Source organism: Miniopterus natalensis, chromosome 22, assembly GCF_054644295.1.
Source record: "Miniopterus natalensis isolate mMinNat1 chromosome 22, mMinNat1.hap1, whole genome shotgun sequence".
NCBI lineage: Eukaryota > Metazoa > Chordata > Mammalia > Chiroptera > Miniopteridae > Miniopterus > Miniopterus natalensis.
This window is the reverse complement of record NC_142102.1, coordinates 1,301,385-1,325,854: the sequence shown is the minus strand read 5'-3', so window position 1 is coordinate 1,325,854 and position 24,470 is coordinate 1,301,385. Positions and strand designations below refer to the sequence as shown.

General features: G+C 44.9%; 1 protein-coding gene, 10 non-coding genes and 2 pseudogenes across 11 annotated transcripts; all 13 read left to right on the top strand.

The window, feature by feature from the left end:
* The first annotated feature begins 6,023 nt into the window (after positions 1-6,023).
* Positions 6,024-18,164, top strand: LOC107527373 (uncharacterized). Its single transcript, XM_087829178.1, has 9 exons — positions 6,024-6,149; positions 6,729-6,863; positions 9,278-9,408; positions 11,181-11,310; positions 13,280-13,414; positions 15,836-15,970; positions 16,522-16,656; positions 17,263-17,395; positions 17,995-18,164. The coding sequence occupies exons 1-4, from the start codon at positions 6,127-6,129 to the stop codon at positions 11,219-11,221; spliced, it is 330 nt and encodes a 109-aa protein (XP_087685304.1). The 5' UTR covers positions 6,024-6,126; the 3' UTR covers positions 11,222-11,310; positions 13,280-13,414; positions 15,836-15,970; positions 16,522-16,656; positions 17,263-17,395; positions 17,995-18,164.
* On the top strand, positions 6,389-6,484 carry LOC148090702 (small nucleolar RNA SNORD116). Its single transcript, XR_015716402.1, has one exon. It is a non-coding gene; the product is annotated as a small nucleolar RNA SNORD116 (small nucleolar RNA).
* LOC148090701 (small nucleolar RNA SNORD116) lies at positions 7,109-7,207 on the top strand (annotated as a pseudogene).
* Positions 9,642-9,734, top strand: LOC148090700 (small nucleolar RNA SNORD116). Its single transcript, XR_015716421.1, has one exon. It is a non-coding gene; the product is annotated as a small nucleolar RNA SNORD116 (small nucleolar RNA).
* On the top strand, positions 11,534-11,627 carry LOC148090699 (small nucleolar RNA SNORD116). Its single transcript, XR_015716419.1, has one exon. It is a non-coding gene; the product is annotated as a small nucleolar RNA SNORD116 (small nucleolar RNA).
* Positions 13,643-13,738, top strand: LOC148090698 (small nucleolar RNA SNORD116). The gene has a single exon (XR_015716397.1). It is a non-coding gene; the product is annotated as a small nucleolar RNA SNORD116 (small nucleolar RNA).
* Positions 16,217-16,307, top strand: LOC148090697 (small nucleolar RNA SNORD116). Its single transcript, XR_015716423.1, has one exon. It is a non-coding gene; the product is annotated as a small nucleolar RNA SNORD116 (small nucleolar RNA).
* Positions 16,900-16,997, top strand: LOC148090696 (small nucleolar RNA SNORD116). Its single transcript, XR_015716415.1, has one exon. It is a non-coding gene; the product is annotated as a small nucleolar RNA SNORD116 (small nucleolar RNA).
* On the top strand, positions 17,638-17,735 carry LOC148090695 (small nucleolar RNA SNORD116). Its single transcript, XR_015716414.1, has one exon. It is a non-coding gene; the product is annotated as a small nucleolar RNA SNORD116 (small nucleolar RNA).
* Positions 18,165-18,364: 200 nt separating the features above from the next.
* LOC148090694 (small nucleolar RNA SNORD116) lies at positions 18,365-18,464 on the top strand (annotated as a pseudogene).
* Positions 18,465-20,772: 2,308 nt separating this feature from the next.
* On the top strand, positions 20,773-20,867 carry LOC148090693 (small nucleolar RNA SNORD116). Its single transcript, XR_015716396.1, has one exon. It is a non-coding gene; the product is annotated as a small nucleolar RNA SNORD116 (small nucleolar RNA).
* A 2,721-nt stretch (positions 20,868-23,588) lies between these two features.
* Positions 23,589-23,686, top strand: LOC148090692 (small nucleolar RNA SNORD116). Its single transcript, XR_015716408.1, has one exon. It is a non-coding gene; the product is annotated as a small nucleolar RNA SNORD116 (small nucleolar RNA).
* A 597-nt stretch (positions 23,687-24,283) lies between these two features.
* Positions 24,284-24,380, top strand: LOC148090691 (small nucleolar RNA SNORD116). The gene has a single exon (XR_015716418.1). It is a non-coding gene; the product is annotated as a small nucleolar RNA SNORD116 (small nucleolar RNA).
* Positions 24,381-24,470: the final 90 nt, after the last annotated feature.

Genomic DNA, 24,470 nt, shown 5'->3' with positions numbered 1-24,470 from the left:
AGATGAATGGCCCTCTAATAGGACAAATAAGACTCTCAGAGCCTGGCTCTACGTGGTGGCCCCTCCGCGACAGTGTGTAGAGCTCTGAGCACGCCTGTTCCTTCTCGCAGAGCAGGGCATGGCGTCCCATCTAACGAGGCAGCAGGCACCCTCAGACATGAGCAGTGATCCAAGACTCGCTTTGTATTGCGCACTTTGAACAGAGTTGTAGATAGACACTTACTTGTATGTGGGAAGTAGGTTCTGTAATTGCGAATGGGGGAAACAGTGAAGATTGAATTCAGAAGGGAAGACACCGCGGGGACGGATCCTGGAAGGCTCGTTCATGTTGGGGGAAAGGAAGGGACCCCAGCATGCCTGTGCTACGGTGACAGTTGAGTACGTTTTAGTGCTTTGTTGTTTTTAGTGTTGAGTGTTTTTGGAGATTATATTTTTGCTTTTTTCTCTGTTTTTATTTTTTTAGGCAGTTGGGCTGAGTGAGGTCCTTTACTTCAGAGAATGGAGGTGCATAGCTATTCCAGGATCCTTTGAAATGCCTGTCACGTGTTCCAGGCCACATCCTCAGGTCTGTGTTCCATCTTTTCAGTGCCGTTATCTTAATGTGCCATTTTTGGGGTGTCTTCACTCTCATTTCTGAATTTTAGGTTGTATTTTATATGAGTTTCGAGTAGACTGACAAATGTGGGATTTTGGAAAATCGTTGATTTTTTTTTTTTTTTTTTTAATAATTCCGTACTGCAACGAAACATCCTTTTGTGCAAATAAGCCATGAAGTAGATTTTTCTTAACAAATTACTATGTTTTCAGAATGTTGATCCATGATTAAGAGCATTATATTCATATCATCTTGGTCAGAACCATAACTTCATTATGGATCATTGCCACTCTTCTCATTAAGATTTGATTTTAATTAGTTTTTAAATTTTTATTTTATTTTTTAATTGAATTTATTGGGGTGACATTGGTTCTTATAATGTGGAAAATTATATGTTAAATTTTATGAGATCTTTCTAAGGTCATGAAGATTTTAAATGATAACCACAAAGCACTTTTTTTTACTTTGAAAAACAGAAAAAGTTCAATATTCCATACTGTGCTGGCTTCACAAAGGTTATTAGCTTGGTATTAATCAAGTGGAGAGATAATGAAATTTCATATATTTAGTCATTAATCACTATTTGTTGTTAAAATTGAAACATCCATCAATAAGAACAAAAGTCTGTCTATTATTTGGCACTATTATGCAGAAGGTTTTGTCACCTGAGGGATGGTGCTTAATATTTTAGGAATAGAAAAATTCAATTTTAATCTTGACATATTTGTCACAAATTTCCTTCAAGTAGTAATTGTTTCCATGAAAGTTATTTACTTACTTTAATCTGTACATTCATCACTCCAGAACCTGGCAAGGTCATTGAAATATTAGTAAAATAGCCATGAACACTAATAATTGTAACATCAGGGAGGAAAGGAACCCTATCACATTTTGAAATGGACTCTTGAATATCAATCATTTAAAAATGCATAATTACCCTGGCTGGTGTGGCTCAGTGGTTGAGCCTCAACCTAGGATCCAGGAGATGGGGGTTTCATTCCCGGTCAGGGCACATGCCTGGGGCTGTGGGCTCGATCCCCAGCAGGGGGCGTACAGGAGGCAGCCGATCAATGACTCTCTCATCATTGATGTTTCTGTCTCCCTCTCCCTTCCTCTCTCTGAAATCAATTTTAAAAAATTAAATAAAAAACCATTAAAGAGGCATGTAGGCAGATAACACCATTTAAACAAATAATAATACATAATTTAATTTTTTTAAATCATGGAAATATATACTTGAAACCTATTATAAGATTATAATAGGTTTGACATCTTATTAACCAATGTCAACCCAGTAAATTCCATTTTAAAAAATGCTTGACAATGAATATGAATGACAGGAACATTAGAATAGATTTTGACATAATAAATATAATGGTACAAATACCTAATTGTGTATTTGCTTATGTTAGAATATAAATAGATTTGTGGTGTGTGGCTGATGTCTTAATCTATAGAGGTATACTGACATAGAATATTTACATTGTTAAATTACAAATATTAGAAATGTACAACCCAGTATACTTTAAAAAGAGTGCTTTTCCTCTAAGATTGCAAACAAAACGATGTCCTGTGTCATAACTTTTATTTATATTGTTTGTAAAGTATAACTCATGCAAGAAAAAAAAAAAAAGGCATAAAGATCAGAGAGGAAGCAACAACACTTTTTTTGCAGTGTTTAACTATGATTGACTGTTACAAAGTTTCCAGAAATTTACAATAACAGTCCTAGAACTATCAACTTTGTTCTGAAAGTTTGGAAGATACAAGGTCAATATACAAAATTCAGTCATTTTACTGTGTACTAGCTATGAGCAATTGAAATTTAAAATAAATACTATTTATATTAGCACAAAAATGAGTTACTTCAGTGTAAATCTTAAATGAGGTAATTATTTTTGATGTAGGTGTTAGCAGGTATAAAATTTCACTGGGTGACTGCTTTTGGCATTCCATTAGTTTTGGAATGTTGGATTTTCATTTTCATTCATATCAAAAATTTAGTAATTGGCCTTGAGATTTGTTAATTGATTTATTTTTATGAGGAGTGTTTCTTAATTTACACATGTGTGAATTTTCTAAATTTCCCACTGTTACTGATTTCTAATTTAATTCTGTTGTAGTCAGTGGACCTACTTTGTATGATTTCAGTGTTTTAAAATTTATTTAGACTTATTTTGATTTCTATGTCTGGTCTATTTTTAAAAATGCCCCATGTGCATTCAAGAAAAATGTGTATTTGGCTTTTAGGTAAAATGTTTTGCATCTAACTCTTAGGTATAGTTGATTTATAGTGGTGTTCAAGTCCTCTGTTTCCTTAATGATCATCTTTCTAATTGTTCTGTTCATTAATGAAAGTAGACAATTGTAGTATCCAAATACTATTGTAGAATTGTCGATTTCTCCCTTCAATTCTGTACAATTTTGCTTCAAATGCTTTGGGACTCTGTTGTTGGTGTGTGTTATTTACAATGGTTATGTCTTTTTAATGGGTTGACCTTTTATAAAATTTATAATTGACTCATAGCAAATTTTTTTTGGAGACTACTTTGTCTGGTATATGTATAGTCATTCCAGGTTGCTTTTTGTTACTATGTGTATGCAGTATATTTTTCAGTGCTTTTAATTTTAACCAGTTTGTGTCTTTGAATCTGAAATGTGTCTCTTGTAGATTACACTTAGTTGGATCATCTTTTTAAAATCCACTTTGCCAATCTCTACCTTTTACTTATAAATTTTAAGCCATTTACATTTATTATAATTATTGATAAAGAAGGACTTCTGCAATTTTGCTGTACATTTTCTCTGTGTGTTTTATATGTTGTTTGGCCTTTACCTCTTCCTTTATTTTATGTATGTGTGGGTGTGTGTATGTGTTAAAGAGGTATAATTGAGTGTACTATTTTAATTGTTTTATTTCCTTGCTAAGTTTTTTTAAGGTCATTCTTTTTTAGAAAGAATAGTTTATTGGTTTTTAGAGAGAGAGGAAGGGGGGAGGGAGAGAGGAAACATTGATGTGAGAGACAAACATCAATTGGCTGCCTCCTCCACGCCCCCTACCTGGGATCAAGCCTGCAACCCGGACATATGCCCTGACCGGAAATTGAACTGGGAACCTTTTGGTGCACAGGACCACACCCAACCAACTGAGCCACACTGGTCAGGGCTCCTCCTTGTTTTTTAAATATATTTTCTGAGTTATTTTTTTAGTGGTTGCCTTCTCTAGCTGTACCAATTAACATCTTAATTTATAACAATTAGTTCAATTAATACCAATTTAATTTAAATAATATATAAAATCTTTTTCCTGTATTGTTCCATTTTCTCTTTTTGTTGTGATTGTCACAAATTATTCTTTTATACATATATACTCATGACCCTAGACTTACAATTATTTTGATGCAGTTATTTAAAAATATGAAAGGGAAAGTTATATAACTATTTTTTTCTTGATTAACCTATGCTTTGGTTGCAGCCACTTCTTGGTCAGTTTCCATATTTCCAAAGTTGATTCTTCAAGCTTTTCCCTGTTGTTGTTTTGTTTTGTTTTTTGTTATTTATGTTTTATGGAGGAACATATTTTTGGATTTGTTCTTACACTGTCACATCACCAATGTCACTTTTCATTTCTTATTTCCCAGTCACTAATGATGTTCAGCATATTTTAATGTGTTTGTCACTTGTATGTCTTCATTGGGAAAATGTCTGTTAAAATAATTTCAAGTTTTTAATTGGGTTATTTGTCCCCTTGAGTTGAAAGAGTTCATTATATGTTATGAAAAAAGTTTTTTCAGAGAGATAATTTGAATCTGCGACTTGTATTTTGCCTACATAAACGGTGTACATAAGACACATAATACATATAAATATTGATAAAGTAAACTTATGTATATTTTTGTTAATTCTTTGTGCAGAGGATATTTATTGTTTCTATTCTTACTGTTTTCAAGATGAACTATGTTAGTTTATCCTTTGTAATGTAGACATGACAAGGAATGGATCATGTGTTGAATCACACATGTTGTGATTGATAAAAATTAAAATGGTTAGGGCTGTACTCCTTAAAGATACCTCAAAATATTATGTGCACATAATATTTGAGTCTACTTAGTAAAGGTTTTGTGTTCCAGTCAAGAAGATGTTATTTTGACAAATTATGCTTGAATTTCCTTAGAAATCACTGTATGGAACGAAGCCCACAGGGGGAGGAACTCCAAGATTGCTGAATTGGCATATGCCCTATTCCCGCCAGGGCTGGCCATGGGACATGAACTATGTAAAACAGCAATGGGCACACTTATGGTATTACTTTTGACTGATCCTTGCACGGCCTACCCTGAAGTAAGTTTCTCAAGCATGCATGCTTTTTCTAAACTTGTCTGATGAACATGCTATGCAAGGCTCTCCATTGGCCAAGAGAAGAAGACCTTCCTCTTCTTTGATGACCACAGATGTGTGGGACTCCTGGAAAAACTATGGGCCTGGGTTTGCACCATGCTCTTGAATTGATCCTGAAGTAAGCATTCATCTGCCCCAAGTTCTGCCATTTGCTTGAAGACTTCATAGACCCACTATAGAGAACTCAAGGTGTGTCTCTAATGGCACGCGAGTGTTCACTCTCACAGTGGATGGACAGTTACACCTGCTCAGTGGTTGGGTCTGGATCCTCAGGCTTCTGAAGAGCATGGAGAGCTGCTGAGCCTACCCTCCTGACTGTGCCTGCATCACGGACTGAATCCAGATTGAGAACAACTCCCTCCTACGTCTTGAGAGTCATGGTGAGTGAAGACCACAGATACCCCTCAGACTTCCTTTTATTCTGCTGAGGGAATTTGAGAATTAGCAGCAAAAGGCACCTGGCCAAAAGTGACTTGGTCACTTAAGATTAAGATAGCCAACTCTGGCCCTGCATCACTGTCAGTCATGCCAGCCTTTATGTCGGTGGTTTATTTTTTTGGTGGTTGCTGTGTTTCCATCTAGTGCAGTTCACCCATGAAAGCTGCATGGAAACACTGTCCAAGTTGACATCACAGTCACAGTCAGGCAGAGCATGTACATATACCTGCAAAGGAGTCTATAGACTATTGTAGATGTCTCTTGAGGTCAGAGTTAGATCCTTCCTTTTGAAGGCCAGTTTTCCTTTATTGGGAAGAGGGCATGAAGCTAGGTATCTGGGCGTGAACTGTGCTCTTGTTCAGGTGTTGAGTCCTCTGCATGCGTCCATGTTCACACATAGCTGCATACCTACCCTCATGGTGTCACACACGCCTGCAGTCATGCCTAAGGGATGCAGTAACGCCTAAGGGAGGTGGATGATAGACAGGTGCAAGGCTTACCATGGGTGGAGGGTTGACATGGATCTTGTTACCTGACTTTATGGGTATGTTCCTTACAAGTGCATGTGATTTCTCTACACTTCCCAGATGGAGTGGCCACGTAAGGCTCGCGATCAACGATGAAGAAACTGTTTCTCTCCTTTAACGACCAGAGGTGTGCTGGATCCTGGAGGAAGTGTGTCCTGGGTGTGCACCATGCTTGTCTATTTCTCAGGAAGGTAAGATTTCCTCTGCCCCAAATTGTGACATGTGGTTTAGGGATTCATAGACCTGATAGAGGCAAACTGGTCACCTGTTCTAATATAATGGGTTTTGCTTGAGTGGATTGATAGTACCTTTTGCTCAGTGGCTTGGATATGGATGCTCTAGGCCACTAGAGGGCACTGAGGTCATTATCTCACTAAGTGAGCCACCCAACCTACCTTGCGAAAAAATTTGTTTTTCAAATAATGTGCTTGGATCAATGATGACTCCCTCCAATAAGCATTCCTTGGAAAAGCTGAACAAAATGAGTGAGAACTCCAACCGTCGTTCTCATCGGAAACTGAGGTCCGGCACGTTTAATGCCCCAGGAGGTAGAATGAAGGACAGCTTCCCCTTGGTCACACTCATACAAGCACCACCCAGGGTGTTATCTGTATACCTGCCTGTCCTCATGGTATCATACATGCCTGCAGTCACGTCTAAGGGTTAGACAGGTGCAAGGCTTACCTGGAGGAAAGGTGGACATGGATCTTGTTAACTGACTGTGTGGGTATGTTTCTCAGATGTGCGTGTGATTTCTCTACACTTCCCAGGTGGCGTGGCCATGCAGGGCTCACCATCGGCTATGAAGAGACAACCTACCTTTCCTTTGATGGTGGGAAGTACACTGGAATCCTGGAAAAAGCGTGTCCCTTGGTGCGCACCATGCCTGTGGATTGCTCAGGAAGGTAGGCATTTCTCTGACCTATATTCTGCCATTAGCGTTAGGATTTCATAGACCTACCTAGGCCAGCCTGTTCACATGTCCCCAGTGGTATTTGGTGTTTTGCTTTAAGAGTACATTGACTATTTGTATTAGTCAGTAGCATGGACCTGGATGCTCCAGGGCACTAGAGGGCACTGAAAGCCATTGGCTCACTAGGTGAGCTGTCCAGCCAGCCTTGCTAACATGTCCTGCTTCCACAATGTGCTCGGATCAATGATGACTCCCTCAAAAAAAGCATTCCTTGGAAAAGCTGAACAAAATGAGTGAGAACTCCAACCGCCGCTGTTCTCATCGGATCTGAGGTCTAGCACATTTAGTCCCCCAGTGGAAGGTGGAGTGAGGGACAGCTTCCCCTTGGTCACACGCAAGCACCACCCAGGACATCAGCATCAGAGAGCCCCCCGAATGACTCTCACTGTTTTCATTGCATTAGTTGGGTGTTAATGATGGATGGTGTTTGGGTGAATTGCCAGTCATCTTCTCTTGTAAACGACCACATATTCTAATGCTAACAATGGTACAGTGTGGCTGTGGCACGGGCCCACTGAGATCATGGGATGGATGTGTCTTGTTGAGGCTCTTGCTTCAGTGGTTGCCTTGGTGTCCTTTGTGTGGAGCTAAGAGCAGAAGCTCTATGATTTCAGTTTGAGCCCCAGCCTGGTAGGTTGTTAACCTGTTCTTGCCTTTTAGCTGGGTCAGATTATTTGAGCACAGCATGGCAGTCTTGCAGGGACAGATGGACAATTATGCCATCGTGCTGCAGTTGGCAGCTCCTCTATCTTAAGTACTTTCAATCCATTTTGGTACTCTGATGACTTGAAAAGAAAGGGAACGTCAATGACAGGCTTTTATGATATGTTTTGTCTCCGTTTGTTCCAAATGTCACCAGCTTCCCAGGATTTCTCTTGGCCCTGATGGAGTGCCTGTTGACATGTATCAGGGAAGGCTTCAGGGCCCTAGAATATGGTGATGTGGAGGTGAATGTCTTTCACTTGGTACCTCACTTTCATAGTTTGTCACTCAGTCGTTCTAATTTTAGCACCTGAAGGATGCCCAGTGACTCATGTCAGGCAGCAGGCCAACCCTGGTTCCCAAAGCTCAGCCAAACATTCTCTTTTACCCTTTGCCCAAATAAGGCAGAGAAGTGCTAAGGTCAAAGTACTTCTACAGGGTGGTCCAATTGGGTGTCTTACATTTTCTTCAGATGGCTTGGGTGTCTTACATTTTCTTCAGATGGCTTCGGTTGTTCTGTGGAAGTGTGTGGACATAGGAGAGACTGTGAGTGCTAGGGTGTCATATGCACTGCCAGGGACTGATGACTCTCGTTGAAAAGACCTACATCCATTTATGTAGAAGATATATTTTATTTCATTTCCTTTCCTTGTCTGTCAATGGAGCGTTTGAGCTTTGTTGAGGTTGTGTTTCATATTACCTGCCAAAGGTGGGATCACTTGTTGAACCCAGGTAGCTGACTCATGCAAAATGTAAATCTTTCATGGCTGTGCTCCTGACACACACTGCTCCATATTGGGTGCAGTGATGGAGGATCCTTTTTTAGAATCTTCACCTGCAGGCCGAGGATGCTCCTTTGGTCAAGGCAGCTGAGTGTTGGAACTTTTGCACAGAGGTCAGGGCCTTGAATCTTCCTGGGTGAGGAAATGCCTGGTCCCCGGAGGGGAATGTGCCCTAGTTTCAGTTGGGTTATACCCTGGGTCATGGTGGCTGAAAAGGAGCAATTTTTCCTGCTTTCCTGCTGGCCTGTGAGGATAGTTAGTGTTAGCTCAAATATTATTAGCCTGGCCTGAACTCTCTGGGTCACTTAAAATTAAAACAGTCTACTTCAGCCTGTAGCATGAGTGCCATTGGTGCCACAGATATATGGGTGGATTTGTTGTTAAAGTGGTTGCTGGTTTCTAACAAGTGCTGTTTACTTTATTAGAACTTGCACAGACACATGTCCAAGAGGACATAACGTCCACTGTCAGGGAGAGGGGTACACAAAGGCAATGTGTGCTTTTTCAGAAAGAGCAGCTTTGAGAAAGGTATCTACAGATTATTGTAGAAGTCTGTTGAGGTCAGAGTTGCACCCTCCCTTTTGAAGGTCCCATCTTCCATTGTTGGGAAGCAGGGCATGATTGGGTAGGGATCTGGGTGAATGCTAGGCTTGTTCAGAAGCTGAGTCCTCTGCGCAGGAACATGACCTGTAGACCCACCTACACTCATGGTATCACACACACCTGCAGTCACTCCCAAGGGATAGAATAACATGATGATTAGATTCAGGGCTTACCTGGGGGAAAGGTTGGCATGGATATTATAACCTGAGAATCTGGATATATTTCTGAAATGTGCATGTGATTTCTCTACACTTCCCAGATGGAGTGGCCATGCAGGATCATCAGCAGCAACGAAGAGACAACATTCTTTTCCTTTGATGACCAGAGGTGTCCGAGAGTCCAGGAAGACGTGTCCCTGGGTGTACACCAGCCTGTGGCTCGCTCAGGAAGGTGAGCATTTCTCTATGTCCTGCCATTTGCTTTAGGATTTCATATATCTTCTATAGACAGCCTGTACACATGCTGCAGTGGTATTTGGGACTTGATTCCACAGTGGATTGGCTGTTCCTCCTTCTCAGTGGATCTGTATGCCCCAGGCCTGTGTAGGATGCTGAGGTCATTGTCTCGCCACTAGGCAAACCCAGCCTGCCTTGGTAACATAACCTGGATCCCAGAATGTGTTCAGATTTATGATGACTTCCTCAAATGCGCATTCCTTGGAAGCTGAACAAAATTAGTGAGAACTCATACTGTCATTCTCATCGGATCTGAGGTCCAGCATGTTTAGTGTCCCAGGGACGATAAGAGTGAGGGACAGCTTTCCCTTGGTCACACACTTGCAAACACCACCCAGGGCATCAGGTTTTGAGCACATTCTTGTGAGGCTCAGTGGCTTTGCTGCCATCATTGGGTGTCCATGAATCAAAGGTTCCTGTTTGGATGCCCAGTCATTGCTATAGTGGTAGCACTCTAGCATTTTGACCTAGGAGTGGTAGACTGTGGTTTTTGCCTAGGCCTAGTCTCACAGGTGGATCTCATGGGTGGATCTGGGTTGGCTAGGTTTCAGCTTCAGAATTACCTTCAGATGGTCTGGCTTTGGCGCCAAAGAACAAAGATCTCATGGCTTCTGATCAGAGCTCCAGGCCTTGCAGGTAGTGATACCTTTTTTTGCCTTTTGACTTGGTGAAGAATTTTGAGTTCCCCAAGGTGTTGGCAGCCCATTGCAGATGATTAGGCTGCGGTGCTGCAGTTAGAAGCTCCTATTTGTAACATTCTCACCAAGCATGGTGGCCACCATGGACTGTGCTATGTTCCAAGCATTGAAGTGAAGACCCTGTAGTGGCCGATGCGTTGGCCAGGAAGGGAAGGTCACATAGAGGACAAGTTGGTGTGTGATTCCATGGGACGTGTTGTCTTTGTTTGCTCTGATGGGAGTCATCAGCTTCCTAGGGATTTTCTTGGCCACAGTGGGGCTGCCATTTGCTGTCTACCAGGGAAGGCTTCAGGGCCCATATTTATGGTGGTGTGGTGTGTGAAGATTGTTCAGTTGGAGTCTCCATTTCAGAAAAATGCAACCCAGTGGTTTTTAAATAAATCTTTATTGATTTCAGAGAGAGGAAGGGAGAGGGAGAGGCAGAGAGAGAGAGAGAAACATCAGTGATGAGTCATTGATCAGCTGCCTGCTGCACACCCCCCACTGGGGATTGAGGCTGCAACCTGGGCATGTGCCCTGACCAGGAATTGAACCATGATCGCCTAGGTCATAGGTTGATGCTCAACCACTGAGCCATGCCAGCTGGGCCAGTGATTCTTGGTTGACATCACATCTACGGTCAGGAAGAGGGTGTTCGCCAATTGGTGAGATTTGCTCGGAAGGAGTGGCTGTGAAAGGAGTTTGTAGACTATTACAGAATCTCCCTGATTAGAGTTTGCAGGCTTTCTCTCAAGCCTCCCTTTTTTTTTTTTTTGAGAAGGGTGTAATTCTAGGGTTCTGTGCCTAAAATGTGCTTGTTCAGATGCTGAGTCCTCTTTATAGCACATGCACACATGCCTGCATACCGACCTATCCTCAGGGTAGCACACATGCCTGCAGTCTCTCCTAAGGGATAGAGGTACATGATAGGTGAAAGGCTTATCAGCATGGAAAGGTTGGCTTGGATCTTGTTATCTGAGTTTCTGGGTACTCTTATCAAATGTGCATGTGATTTCTCTTCACTTCCCAGGTGGAGTGGCAATGCAAGGCTCGCCATCAGCAATGAGATGACCTACTTTTCCTTGGATGACTGGAGGTGTGCAGGAGTCCCGGAACACGTGTTCCTGGGTGTGCATGATACCCATGGATCGCTTAGGAAGGTTAGCATTCCTCTGTTCCAAATTCTATCATTTGCTTGAGGGTTTCTAGACTTGGTAGAGGCAGCCTGTGCACATGTCCCCAGTGTTATGCTGGGCTTTGCTCTATAAGTAGATTGTGGTTTGGACATGATTAATTCAAGCCTCTGGAGAAGCCTGAAGTAATTGTTCACTAGGTGAGTCTCATCCAGCCTCACCAAAATGTCCTGCATCCCAGAATGTGCTTGAATTGATGATGACGTCCTCAAAAAAAGCATTCCTTGGAAGCTGAACAAAATGAGTGAGAACTCATACTGTCATTTTCATCAGATCTGAGGTCCAGCATGTTCATTGCCCAGGGAAAGTAAGAGTGAGGGACATCTTCCTCTTGGTCACACTCTTGCAAGCACCACCCAGGGTGTCAGTATCAGAGAGCCTCCTGGCTCACTATCAATACTTTAATGTTGTTAGTTGGGTGTTTATGATCAATCATTTTTGGGTGAGTGGTTGGTCGTCTTTTACCCGTAAGTATGTATTCTATTCCTAATAGTGGTGTAGTGTGGCTATTCTAGAGGCCCATCAAGACCATTATGTGGATATGTCCTGGATTGATTCTTGCTTCAGATACATCTCTTGGGGTGCTGGGTATGGACCCGAGGAGGAGATGCTCCCAAGGGTTCCTCATTAGAGCCCCCAGTCCTGCAAGTTGGGAACCTGTTCCTAGTGTTTTAAGTGTTTCACTGCCCCATGCCTGCTACCCAGCCTTCTCTGATTTGAGTGTCTTGGCCACCACTTTCTTTGTCCTTTTATTTCGTGGTAGGAAACTTCCCAGGTCAAAGTCCTTCTCAGGAGGGTGCTATTTTCTTAGCATGGGTGTGACCCATTTTCTTCAGAGGGATTGAGATTTACCATCTCGTGCCTGCCTGTGGGTATGTCAGAGACTGTGGGCGATCAGCGCTAAGATCGCCAGCACACAATTGTGAAGAGATTTCTATTTTGGAGGTATATCATGTGTCTTGTATCATTCTTCTTCATGTCTTTGTGAATTACATATTGGAACTCTGTGACGTCATGGGCATAGTTTCTGTGTTGAAGGAGACGTCATACCTTGGGGTTGCCATATGCAATATTGAAATCTTTATGACTGTGCTCCCTGCTGGTCATCACTTCCCAGGGTGGTCCAGGATTTAAGGCTCCTTTTGGGGGCACTTGACCAGCCAGAATGAGGTTGCTACTTTTGAATAGATACTGTTAATATTTGAACTTTTTTTGAAAACGGAATTTTTCTGAAGGGGAAAATGCCTGGTCTGTGGATGTCAACCACAGTGGTTTCTATTGGGTTTTCTTTCTGGGTCATGGTGGTTGAAGACCATGAATACTTCTCTGGTTCCATTTTTTGTCAGCACATTTGGCTCAGTTTGTATGAACAGGTGCCTGGCCTGAAGTCACTGGACCCTTTAGATTAACTCAGGGGTGTGCTGTGTGTACCTAGTGTGATACTAGTACCAGGCTTTATGTCGTTGGTTTCATGTTTTTGGTGGTTGCTGTGTTTCCATCAAGTGCAGTTCACCTGTGACAGTTTACTGGGACACAGTGTTCAAGGTGACTTCACATACAGTCATTAAGAGCATGTACTAAGAATCAGTATGTTTTCTTTTGTTCAGAAGCAGTCCTCAGCCTGTGTTAGGTGCCCCAGTAGGTAAAAAGGTTTCCCTTTTTTATGCTTGTTGAAGAGATGGACTTCCTTCAATGGCTAGCAATTGGTGGTAGGCTTGGCATTCAGATGAGGAGACCTCTGCCCATGAACACATGCCACATATTTACAGACTGACCTCCATGCATCGTATCACATGTCTGCAGTCATACTTGAGGGAGAGAAGTAGGTGGTAATCAGATGCAGGGACTAACACAACAGAGAGGATCACATGGATTAATTACCTGAGGACCTGGGTACATTACTCAAACATACCTACAATTTCTGCCCACTTCTCAGGTAGAGCTGCATTGCAAGGTTCTTCATCAGCCAAGAAAAAAAGACATTTCTCTGCCTGGATGACCTGAGGTTCATGGGAGTCCAATAGGAAGTGTGGCCCTGAGTGTGCACCATGCCTCAGGATCACTCAGGAAGGTAAGTGTTGCTCTGCTCCAAGTTTCTCCATCACCTACCAAATTTTTAAAAACTGCTAGAGGCGGCTTGTTTGGGTGTTCCGAATAGCACATGGGGTTCCTCCATGAGTGGACTGTTTTATGCTCTGTGGTTGGATCTAGATCCTGCAGGCCACTGGAGGACTCTGAGGTCATTGTTTCACCCAATGGGTGATAAAATCAGTCTTGCTAGATTTTTCAGAATGTGCTTGGATCAATGATGACTCCCATATATAAGCATTCCTTGGAAAAGCTGAACAAAATGAGTGAGAACTCCAACCGTCGTTCTCATCGGAAACTGAGGTCCAGCACATTTAGTGCCCCAGGGACAGTAGGAGTGAAAGACAGCTTCCTCTTGGTCACATTCATGCAAGCACCACCCAGGGCATCAGCATTTCAGCGCTTTCCATCTGTGTATTCAATGACTTCGCTTCTGTCCTTGGGTGTCCACAAATCAAAGGTTTTGGCTTGAATGCCTATTCATTGTCGGCATGCTGGCCATCTAGCAATTCAGTCCTAGGAGTTGGAGACGTGGCATTGGCTTAGGCTCAATGAGCTGATGGCATGGGTCTTTGTTGGCCAGGTTCCTGCTACAGTGGTAGCCCCTGCAGCTCTGGCTTGGTCACCAAAGAACAAAACTTGTATGGCTTCTGATTAAGAGCTCATTACCCAAGAGGCAGTGATACCTGTCCTTGCCCTTTAACTTGTGGGGAATTTTGATTCCCGAGGTGTTGGCCAAATAATGTATGTGACCCTTGGTGCTGCAGTCAGAAGTGTCTATTTGTAACATACCCAGGGTGCAGCCATGGCAGCCATCCATGGACTGTGCTGTGTTCAAGCTTGACAGGAGCACACTGTGGTGGATGATGGCCTGGAAAGGAAGGGTAGACAACCGAAAGGACAGGGTAGAATGCGATTCCAATTGTTTCCTTGCAATGTACTATCTTAATTTGATCCAAGAGCAGTGATTGGCTCTATGGGATTTCTTTAGGCCCTGATGGTGCTGACAATTGGTACCTACTCAGGAAGGTTCAGGCCCTTATACATGGTGCTGTGGTGGCTGCAGGTTGTTTACTTGGTGTCTCCATTTTAGACAGTGGTGCTCAAAGACCTGTCTTTAGTGCATTGAGGTGCCCCGTGGCTCATTACAGCAGGCCAGCTGGATCGCTGTGGTCACATTGCTTAGGGTACATTCCCTTTGACCTTTGTCTTGATAAGGCCCAGCAGTGTTAAGGTCAAAGTATATCTTCAGGGTGGTTTGATTTTCCCAGCACAGTGTCTTATGTCTTTGTCTGGTGGGTTAGATTTTTTTGTGTGGATACCTGTGCACATAGCAGATATCATGAGTACTGGGACTGCCGGGTGGTCCCTTGGAAGTTGCACATCTGTTAAGGTGACACATACATATATTTTCAGTTCTTCTTCCTGTATTCCTGAATGGGCCATTTGAGCTTTCTGAGGTCATTTCTCGTATTACCTGCCAAGGGTGTGGTCACTTGTTGAATCTACCTTGTAGACTCGGGCAAAATATAAATCTCTCGTGGCTTTGCCCGATACTGCTCCATGTTGGGTGCAGCAATGGAGGCTACTTCTTCAGAATCTTCATCTGCAGGCATGACATGCTCCTTCAGTCAAGGCAGCCAAATGTTGGAACGTTTCTATGGAGGTCAGGGCCTTGAATCTTCCTGGATGAGGAAATTCCCGGTCCCTGGTAGGGAATGTGCCCTAGTTTCAGTCCAGTTCTACCCTGGGTCATGGTGGCTGAAGAGGAGCCATCCCTCTCTGATTAGCTGCTGGACCATGAGGACACTTCAGCTTAGTTAATTCAAAGATTCACCTGGCCTGAACTGATTTGCCCATTAAGATTAAGACAGGCTACTTCTCCAAGAGTGCCATTGGTGCCGCTGGGTGGCTTTGATGTTCATGCTGTTGCTGGTTTCTTCAAGTGTGATTTATGTGTGACACAGCAGACAAACAGTATCCATGTTGACATTGGATCCACAGACAGGAAGAGAGTGTACATAGAATGGGTTGATTTGCTAGGAAGGAGTGGCTGTGAAAGAGGGAGTCCGTTAACTGTTGTTTAAGCCTCTTGATGTCACAGTTTAATCATATCCTTTGAAGGCCCCACATTCCTATGTTGGGAATCAGGGTGTGTTTTTAGTGTCTGGGCCCAAGATGTGCCTGTTCAGGTGCTGAGTCCCCTGCCCAGGACCACGTTCATGTAAAGCAGCACACCTATCTACCCTCATGTATCACGCACACCTGCAGTCATGCCTAAGGGATAGAGGTACATGATAGGCAGGTGCCAGGCTTAACCAGAGAAAAGGTTGACATGGATATTATTACCTGAGAACCTGGGTATATTTCTCAAACATGCATGTGATTTCTTTACACCTCCCAGATGGAGTGGCTGTGCAAGGCTCCCCATCAACCATGAAGAGCTGACCTTCCTTTCCTTTGATGACCAGAGGTGTCGGGGAGCCCTGGAAGACGTGTGTCCCTGGGTGCACACCATGCCTGTGGATTGCTCAGCAAGGTAAGCATTCTTGTACCCTAAGTTCTTCCATTTGGTTGAGGATTTCATTGGCCTGCTAAGAGGCAGCCTGTCCACATGTCCCCAGTGTTTTATGCTGGGTTTTGCTCTATGAGTGGATTGACTATTCCTCTTGCCAAGTGGTTTGGATCCAGGTAATCCAAGCTTCTGGAGAGCTTTGAGGTCATTGGATCTCTAGATGAACTGCCCCCTGCCTCAGTAAAATCTCCTCCATCACATAATGTGCTCAGATCAACGATGACTCCCTCCAATGTACATTCCTTGGAAAAGCTAAACAAAATGAGAACTCCAACTGCCATTCTCATCAGATCTGAGGTCCAGCATGCTCAATTCTCCAGGAAGGTAGTGAGAGGGACAGCTTCCCGTTGGTCACATTCATGCCAGCCCCACCTAGGACGTCAGTATCAAAGAGCCACTTGAATTTCTCTTTATATTTTCATTGCATTAGTTACTCCTGGGGAAGGGTTTGAATGGATATTATTACCTGAAACTGTGTTTCAGAAATGTGCATGTGATTTCTCTACACGTTCCAGGTGGAGTGGCCATGCAAGGTTTTCCATCAGCCATGAAAAATCGACCTTCCTTTCCTTTGATGACTGGAGGTGTGTGGGAGGCCTGTTAGACGTGTGTCCCTGGGTGTGCACCCTGCCTGTGGATGGCTGAAGAAGGTAAGCATTCTTCTCCTCCAAGCTCTAACATTTGGTTGAGGATGTCATAGGCCTGATGCAGACAGACTTCCCATGTGTCCCCAGTGTTGTCCTGGGCTTTGATCTAGAGTGGAGTGACTGTTCCTCTTACCCAGTTTTTTGTATATGGTTAATGTAAACAACTGGAGAACTTTGAGGTCATTGGCTCACTAGATGAGCCTCCAACCTGCCAGGCCAAAATATTCTGCTTCCCTGAATGTGCTTGGATCAATGATGACTCCTTCCAATAAGCATTCCTTGGAAAAGCTGAACAAAATGAGTGAGAACTTCAACCGCCGTCGTTCTCATCGGATCTGAGGTCCAGCACATTTAGTCCCCCAGGAAGGTAGAGTGAGGGACAGTTTCCTCTTGGTCACACTCATGCGAGCACCACCAAGGGTGTGAGCACAGCTGCATACCTGCCTACCCTTGTGGTATCACACACACCTTCAGTCACTCCTAATGGGTAGAGATACAAGGGACAGTTAGGTGCAAGGCTACCTGGGGGGGAAGGGTGGTATGGATCTTGTTGCCTGGTAAACTGGGTACATTTCTTAAATGTGCATGTGATTTCCCTACACTTCCCAGGTGGAGTGGCCGTGCAAGGCTCGCCATCCCCCATGAAGATGACCTTCCTTTCCTTTGATGACTGGAGGTGTGTGGGAGGCCTGTTAGACATGTGTCCCTGGGTGTGCACCCTGCCTGTGGATGGCTCAAGAAGGTAAGCTTTCCTCTGCCCCAAGTTCTAACATTTGGTTGAGGATGTCACAGGCTGATGCAGACAGCCTTTCCACGTGTCCCCAGTGTTGTCCTGGGCTTTGATCTAGAGTGGAGTGACTGTTCATCTTACCCAGTTTTTTGTATATGGTTAATGTAAACAACTGGAGAACTTTGAGGTCATTGGCTCACTAGATGACCCTCCACCCTGCCAGGCCAAAATATCCTGCTTCCCTGAATGTGCTTGGATCAATGATGACTCCTTCCAATAAGCATTCCTTGGAAAAGCTGAACAAAATGAGTGAGAACTTCAACCGCCGTCGTTCTCATCGGATCTGAGGTCCAGCACATTCATTTTCCCAGGGACTGTAGGAGTGAGGGGACAGATTCCTCTTGGTCACACTCATGCAAGCACTACAAAGTGTGTGAGCACAGCTGCGCACCAGCCTGCCCTCATGGTATCACACTCCTGCAGTCACTCCTGTGTGATAATGGTCCATGCAGATAGGAGGCATACCTGGGGGAAAGGTTGGCAAGGATATTGTTACCTGACAACCTGGGTACATTTCTCAAATATGCATATGATTTCTTTACACTTCCCAGGTTGAGTGGCCATGTAAGTCTCGCTGTCAGCAAGGAAGAGACGACTTACCTTTCCTTTGATGATGGGATGTGTTTGGAAGTCCTGGTGGAAGTGTTTCCCTGGCTGTGCACCATGCCTGTGGATCTCTCAGGTAGGTAAGCATTCCTCTGTCGCAAATTCTACCATGTGCTTGAGGAATTCTAGGCCTGCTAGAGGCAGCCTGTCCACGTGTCCCCAGTGTTATGCTGGGCTTTGCTCTATTTGTGGATTGACTTCCTCTTGTCCAGTGGTTTGGATAATCCAAGCTACTGCGGAACTTCGAGGTCATTGGCTCACTAGATGAGCTTCCCCCGTGCCTGTCCAAAATGTCCTCTGTTTCATAACGTGCTCGGATCAATGATGACACCTCCCTCAAAAAGCATTCCTTGGAAAAGCTGAACAAAATGAGTGAGAACTCCAACCGCCGTCGTTCTCATCGGATCTGAGGTCCAGCACGTTTAGTTTCCCAGGGCCTGTAGGAGTGAGGGACAGCTTCCCTTTGGTCGCACTCGTGCAAGCTCCTCCCAGTGCTTCAGTTTCAGAGACCCCCCTGAATGACTGTCACTATTCTCATTGCATTAGTTGGGCTTTAATGATGGATGGTGTTTGGGTGAATTGCCAGTCATTTTCTTTTATCAACTACCGTGTATTCTAATCCTAACAGTTGTCTCGTGTGGCTGTGGCACAGGCCCATTGAGACCATGGTGTAGATGTGTCTCGTTGAGGCTCTTGCTCCAGTGGTTGCCTTGGTGTCCTTTGTGTGGAGCTAAGAGCAGACGCCTCTGTGGTTTCAGTTTGAGCCCTATCCTGGCAAGCTGTCAACCTGTTCTTGCCTTTTGTAAAGGTCAGATAATTTCAGGCCATCATGGGTTTGGGACAGCAACAGAGGAACGATTAGATCATGGTGCTGCAATTGACAGGTCCTCTATTTCTGCTACTCACCCAATTGAAATTCAAGGTGTGAATTCACAGGACAACATTGCACTGTGCTGTGAACTGAGCTATGAAGTGAAGTTGCTGGGGTGGCTGATGGCCATTCCAGAGATCTTGAAGAGGACAAGTCATACTGTGGTTCCAGTGGCTTCCATGGAATGGACTGCCTGTTCTGTTGAAACTGAGGTGGTCATCATGGTATTTCAGGGATCCTCTCAGGGCCTTGAAGGAGCATACATTGGGTGCCCACCAGGGGAGTGGTCGCTGTTCTTGAGTACGGGACTCTGGTTTCTGACTTTGGTTCACTTACGGTTTCCATTCCAGAGTAGCGGTGTCAGTGGTTTTCCTCCTAGTCCATTTGATGGTGTTCAGTGGCAAATTCCTTCCCACCATCATGCTTTAATTGAGTGGGTTGGCCAATATTTCTTTTGTCCTTTTGCCCCTAAGTTGGGCGCTTCCCAAGTCAAAGTGCTACCTGGCAGGTCGTTATTTTCTTGGCACCAGTGTCTCCCATTTTGTCCAGAGGGATTGATTTTTACCAGTGGAAGCCTGTGGGCATGGCCAAGACTGTGGACAGTAAGATCCCAGGCCCACTGCTGTGGACATGTTGCTAGCCTGGAAAATGTTCAAGTGCTATTGTTCAGGAGATGCATTTTTTAAAAGAATTTCCTCCCTTGTACTCATGGATGAAGCGCTGGAGCTCTGAGGTCATTGGTGGTGCTCCATGCTGATAAGAGGTCACACCTGGAATCCCATGGGGTTGACTTATGCAATGTCTTTGGTGGAGAATGTGTTCTAGTTTCAGATGGATTTTTGTTCTGATCATGGTGGTTGAAGACCACAGATACCCCACAGGATTGCTATTGTTCCGGTGCGGGCATTGGTTTTAGTGAGCATGAACAGGTGCCCTGTAGCTGCTGTGCTAATGCTGTGAGGCTTTGTGTCAGTGGTTTTGCTGTTTCAGTGGTCGTTGTGTTTCCAGCATGAGGTTCACTTGTGAAAGTTTTCAGGACCAAGTGTCTAAATGTATTTCATAGTCCAGTTGTTAAGAGCATGTAAGAATTAATGAATTAATGTACTTTTTGTGTACAGAAGGAGTGACCGTGATAGAAGGTGTCACAGGCCTAATTAACTGAGCAGTCCCATGTGGTCAAACTTTACATTTTTTAAAAAAGCAATAGGTCTTCCTTTGAATTGGAGGCAGCAAGTATGTCCAGAGGCCTTTGCAGGGGGCTGGCCTGTTCAGATGAGGAGCCTCTGGCCATGAACATGTGCAACATATTTGTAGGCTGACCTACACACATGATAGTACACCTGCCTTCAGTCATACCTCAGGGACAGAAGTAGGTGACAATCAGATGCAAGGCCCACTAAGGGAGAGAGGATGACATGGGTCCTGGTACTTGAGAACCTGGGTAGATTTCTCAAACATGTGTGATTTCTGTCTACTGCGCAGGTGGAGTTGCATCGCAAGGTTCTTCTTAGGCAGAGAAAAGATGACCTTTCTCTCCTTGGAACACTGGATGTTCACGGAGTCCCAGCGGATGTTCGGGTGTATGAGCCTGGGGATCACGGAGAAAGGTGAGCATCCTTGTGCTCCAAGTGCAGCCATCTGCTTTCATGTTTCTTAGAGCTGCTAGAGGTGGCTTGTTTGGGTGGCCTCAGTGTCATGAGGGGTTCCTGTCCAAAAGTGGACTGAGTGTTCCTCTTGCTCAGTGGTGTGTGTCTGGATGCCCCAGGCTGCTAGAGGACTCTGTGGTCATTAACTTACCCAAATGAGCTGCCCAGCCAGACTTCTAAATTTTGCAGTGTTCCAGAATGTGCTCGGATCAATGATGACTCCCTCAAATAAGCATTCCTTGGAAATCTGAACAAAATGAGTGAGAACTCCAACCGTCGTTCTCATCGGAAACTGAGGTCCAGCACATTTAGTACCCCAGGGATGGTAGGACTGAGGGACAGCTTCCCCTTGGTCACACTCATGCAAGCACCGCCCAGGGCGTCAGCAATTGAGCACCTTCCATCTAGGAGTCATTCACTTCACACTATGTTTGAGGGTCCATGAGTCACGGGTTCTGGTTTGGAGTGTCCAGTCTGTGTAGTCATGGTGTGATGGCCATTTAGCATTTCAGTCCTGAGAGTCCAAGAGTGTGTCGTTGGCCAAGGCCCAGTGAGCTCATGGCGTCGATATGTGTTGGCCAGTTTCCTGCTGCAGTGGTAGCCCCTACAGCTCTGGCTTGGGCAGCACAGAACAAAACTTGTGTGGCTTCTTATTAGAGCCCATCACCCAGCACGTAGTGATAGCTGTTCTTGCCTTTTGACTTGGAGAGAAATTGTGAGTTCCCCAAAGTGTTGGTGGTGATTTGCAGATGATTAAGTTATGGTGCAGTGATGGACGGAAGCTTCTGTTGTTGTTTTTTTTAATTTTAAATGTCTTTATTGATTTCAGAGAAAGGAAGGGAGAGGGGGAGAGAAACATCAATGGTGAGAGAGTCATTAATCGGCTGCCTCCTGCACGCCCCCTACTGGGGATCGAGCCCTCAATCCGGGCATGTGTCCTGACCGGGACTCGAACCGCGATCTCCTGGATCCTAGGTTGATGCTCAACCACTGAGCCATGCTGGCCGGACAGGCAGGAAGCTCCTATTTGTAACATAGTCACCTAAGGTACACACCTAGCAGCAAACCATCAGCTGTGCTGTGTTCCAAGCACTGATGTGAAGACACTGGTGGCTTATGGCCTGGACAGGAAGGAAGAGTCACTGAGCGAACATTCGGAGTTTGAGTCCCTGGGCTTTCACATCATAGTGTCTCTGTTTCATACAGTGGTGGTCGTTTGTGTGCCAGGGGTTTCTCTTGACACTGATGGGACTGTCACTTGTTGCCATTCAGGGTAGGTGTCAGGGAGCTTGCATATGACACTGCGGTGGATGAAGGATGTTTGTTTAGTGTTTCAGGGCAGTGTCACTCTGTGGTTCTTTCACTATTTTGAGAGGTTTAATGGCCTATGTCAGCTGACTAGACAACCTACCCTGCCTGGTTCAGCTGCTACAGGGAACATTTCTTTTGACCTTTGTCTCTCAGGGCCCATAGAATTTAAGGCCATAGTACTTCTCAAGCATAGTCCAGTTTTCCTGGCACAGGTGTCTTACACCTTCCCATGGTTGAGATTTGTCGGTGGAATCCTGTGGGCTTGGCAGAGACCGGGAACACTGCTTTGTTAGGCTCACTGCCAGGGGGTTCCATATCCCTTGGGAAAAAGTCCCTGTTCTTTGTGCAGACGATGTGTTTTATTTCAATTCTGGTTCTTGTCTTCATGAATTGAGTGTTTGAGCTTTGTCACTACCTTTGTGGGATTACTTGCCAAGGGTGTGGTCACTGTTGACTCCGAGGTTGTAGACTCATGCCAAAGCCAAACCTTTCGGGGTTCTTGTCCCTGACACTCACTGCTCCGTGCTGGGTGTAGTGACTGAGGCTAGTTTTCCTGGCATATGCCTGGCAGGCATGAGGATGCTTCTTTGGTCAAGGCAGCCAAGTGCTGGAATGTTTCCACTGAGATGAGGCCTTGAATCTCCCTGGATGAGGAAATGGCCAGTCCCTGGAGGGGAATGTGCCCTAGTTTGAGTTGGTTTTACCCTGGGTCATGATGGGTAAAGAGCTATTCCTCAGAGCTGCTGACCTCTGGGGACACCGAGTCCTAGTGAGCTGAAAGATTCATGCGGCTGAACTCATTATGCCACTTAAGACTAAGGTAGGCGACCTCTGTCTGTAGCTCAGGTGCCACTGGTGCTACTTATATTGGGACTTCCATTATTCTAGCAGTCACTGGTTTCTAGCAAGTCGGTTTACCTGGGACAGCTTGTAGGCGCATAGTGTTGAAGAGAGTCTAAGTAGAATGGGTGTGATTTGTTCAGAAGGAGCGACTGTGAAAGGAGTTTGTACACTGGTTTTGAAGGCTCTTCTGGTCAGAGTTTGCACCCTTACTTTTGGAGGCCACAGCTTCCTTTCTTGTGATGCCGGAGGTGGTTCTAGGGTTCTGTGCCTAAGATGTGCTTGTTCAGGTGCTGAGTCCTTTGTGCAGGGCCACGTGCACACACAGCTGCATCCATCCCTGCCCTCAGGGTATCACACACACCTGCAGTCTCTCCTAAGGGATAGCTGTACAGGACAGACAGGTCCTTACTGGGGGGAAAGCTTGACATGTATATTGTTTACTGAGGATCTGGGTATGTTACTCAAGTGTGCATGTGATTTCTGTACACTTCCCAGGTGGAGTGGCCATGCAGGGCTCACCATCAGCCAAGAAGAGACCAACATCTGTTTTGATGACCAGACGTGTGCGGGAGTCATGGAAGAAGTGTGTCCCTGGGTGTGCACCACGCCTCTGGACCGCTCAGGAAGGTAAGCATCCCTCTGTGCCAGTTCTTGGCTGTGACTTTAGATTTAGTAGACCTATTGGGCATGCCCTGTCCATGTATCCCCAGGGGCCTATGGCTGTCCCTCCAAGAGTGGATTGATGCTTCCTCTTACTTGGTGGTGTGGATCATGATTGTCCAGGGCATTGGGGGTCTCATAACATTGGCTTACCCAGTAGATTGTCCAGCCTGCCCTGGTCAGTTATACAGCATCCCAGAATGTGCTCGGATCAATGATGACTCCCTCCAATAAGCATTCCTTGGAAAAGCTGAACAAAATGAGTGAGAACTCCAACCGCCGTCGTTCTCATCGGATCTGAGGTCCAGCACGTGTAGTGTTCCAGGGACAATAAGAGTGAGGGACAGCTTCCCATTGCTCACAGTCATGCAGTGACCACCTAGGACATCAGCATCAGAGAACCTCCTGAGTTATTGTCAGTACTTCCATTGTATTAGTTACCCCTGGGATAGGGTTGGCATGGATATTGTTACCTGAGAACCTGGGTATGTTTCTCAAGTGTGCATGTGATTTCTCTACACGTCCCAGGTGGAGGGGCCATGCAAGGTTGACTGTCAGCATTGAAGAGATGACCTTCCCTTCCTTTCATGACCAGAGGTGTGTAGGAGTCTTGAAAGACATGTGTCCCTGGGTGTGCACCAAGCCTGTGGATTGCTGAAGAAGGTAAGCTTTCCTCTGCCCAAGTTTTAGCATTTACTTGAGGAATTCTAGGCCTGTTAGAGGCAGCCTGACCACATGTCCCCAGTGTTATGTTGGGCTTTGCTCTATGAGTGGATTGACTGTTCCTCTGCCCAGTGGTTTGGATCCAGATAAATCAAGCCACTGGACAACTTTGAGATCATTGGCTCACTCGATGAGCCTCCTCCCGCCTCAGAAAAATGTCCTGCATCCTAGAACGTGCTCGGATCAATGATGATGCCTCCCTCAAAAAGCATTCCTTGGAAAAGCTGAACAAAATGAGTGAGAACTCCAACCGCCGTTCTCATCGGATCTGAGGTCCAGCACGTTTAGTCCCCCAGGAAGGTCGGGTGAGGGACAGCTTCCCCTTGGTCTCACTCATGCAAGCACCACACAGGGTCTCAGTATCAGA

Bases quoted from the DNA above. Each gene is read 5' to 3' on its own strand.
- LOC107527373 (XM_087829178.1), top strand. From the start codon at position 6,127: ATGCTTGTCTATTTCTCAGGAAG. The intron at 6,150-6,728 runs GTAAGATTTCCT...TACACTTCCCAG, and splicing joins CTTGTCTATTTCTCAGGAAG to GTGGCGTGGCCATGCAGGGC. The intron at 6,864-9,277 runs GTAGGCATTTCT...TACACTTCCCAG, and splicing joins CCTGTGGATTGCTCAGGAAG to ATGGAGTGGCCATGCAGGAT.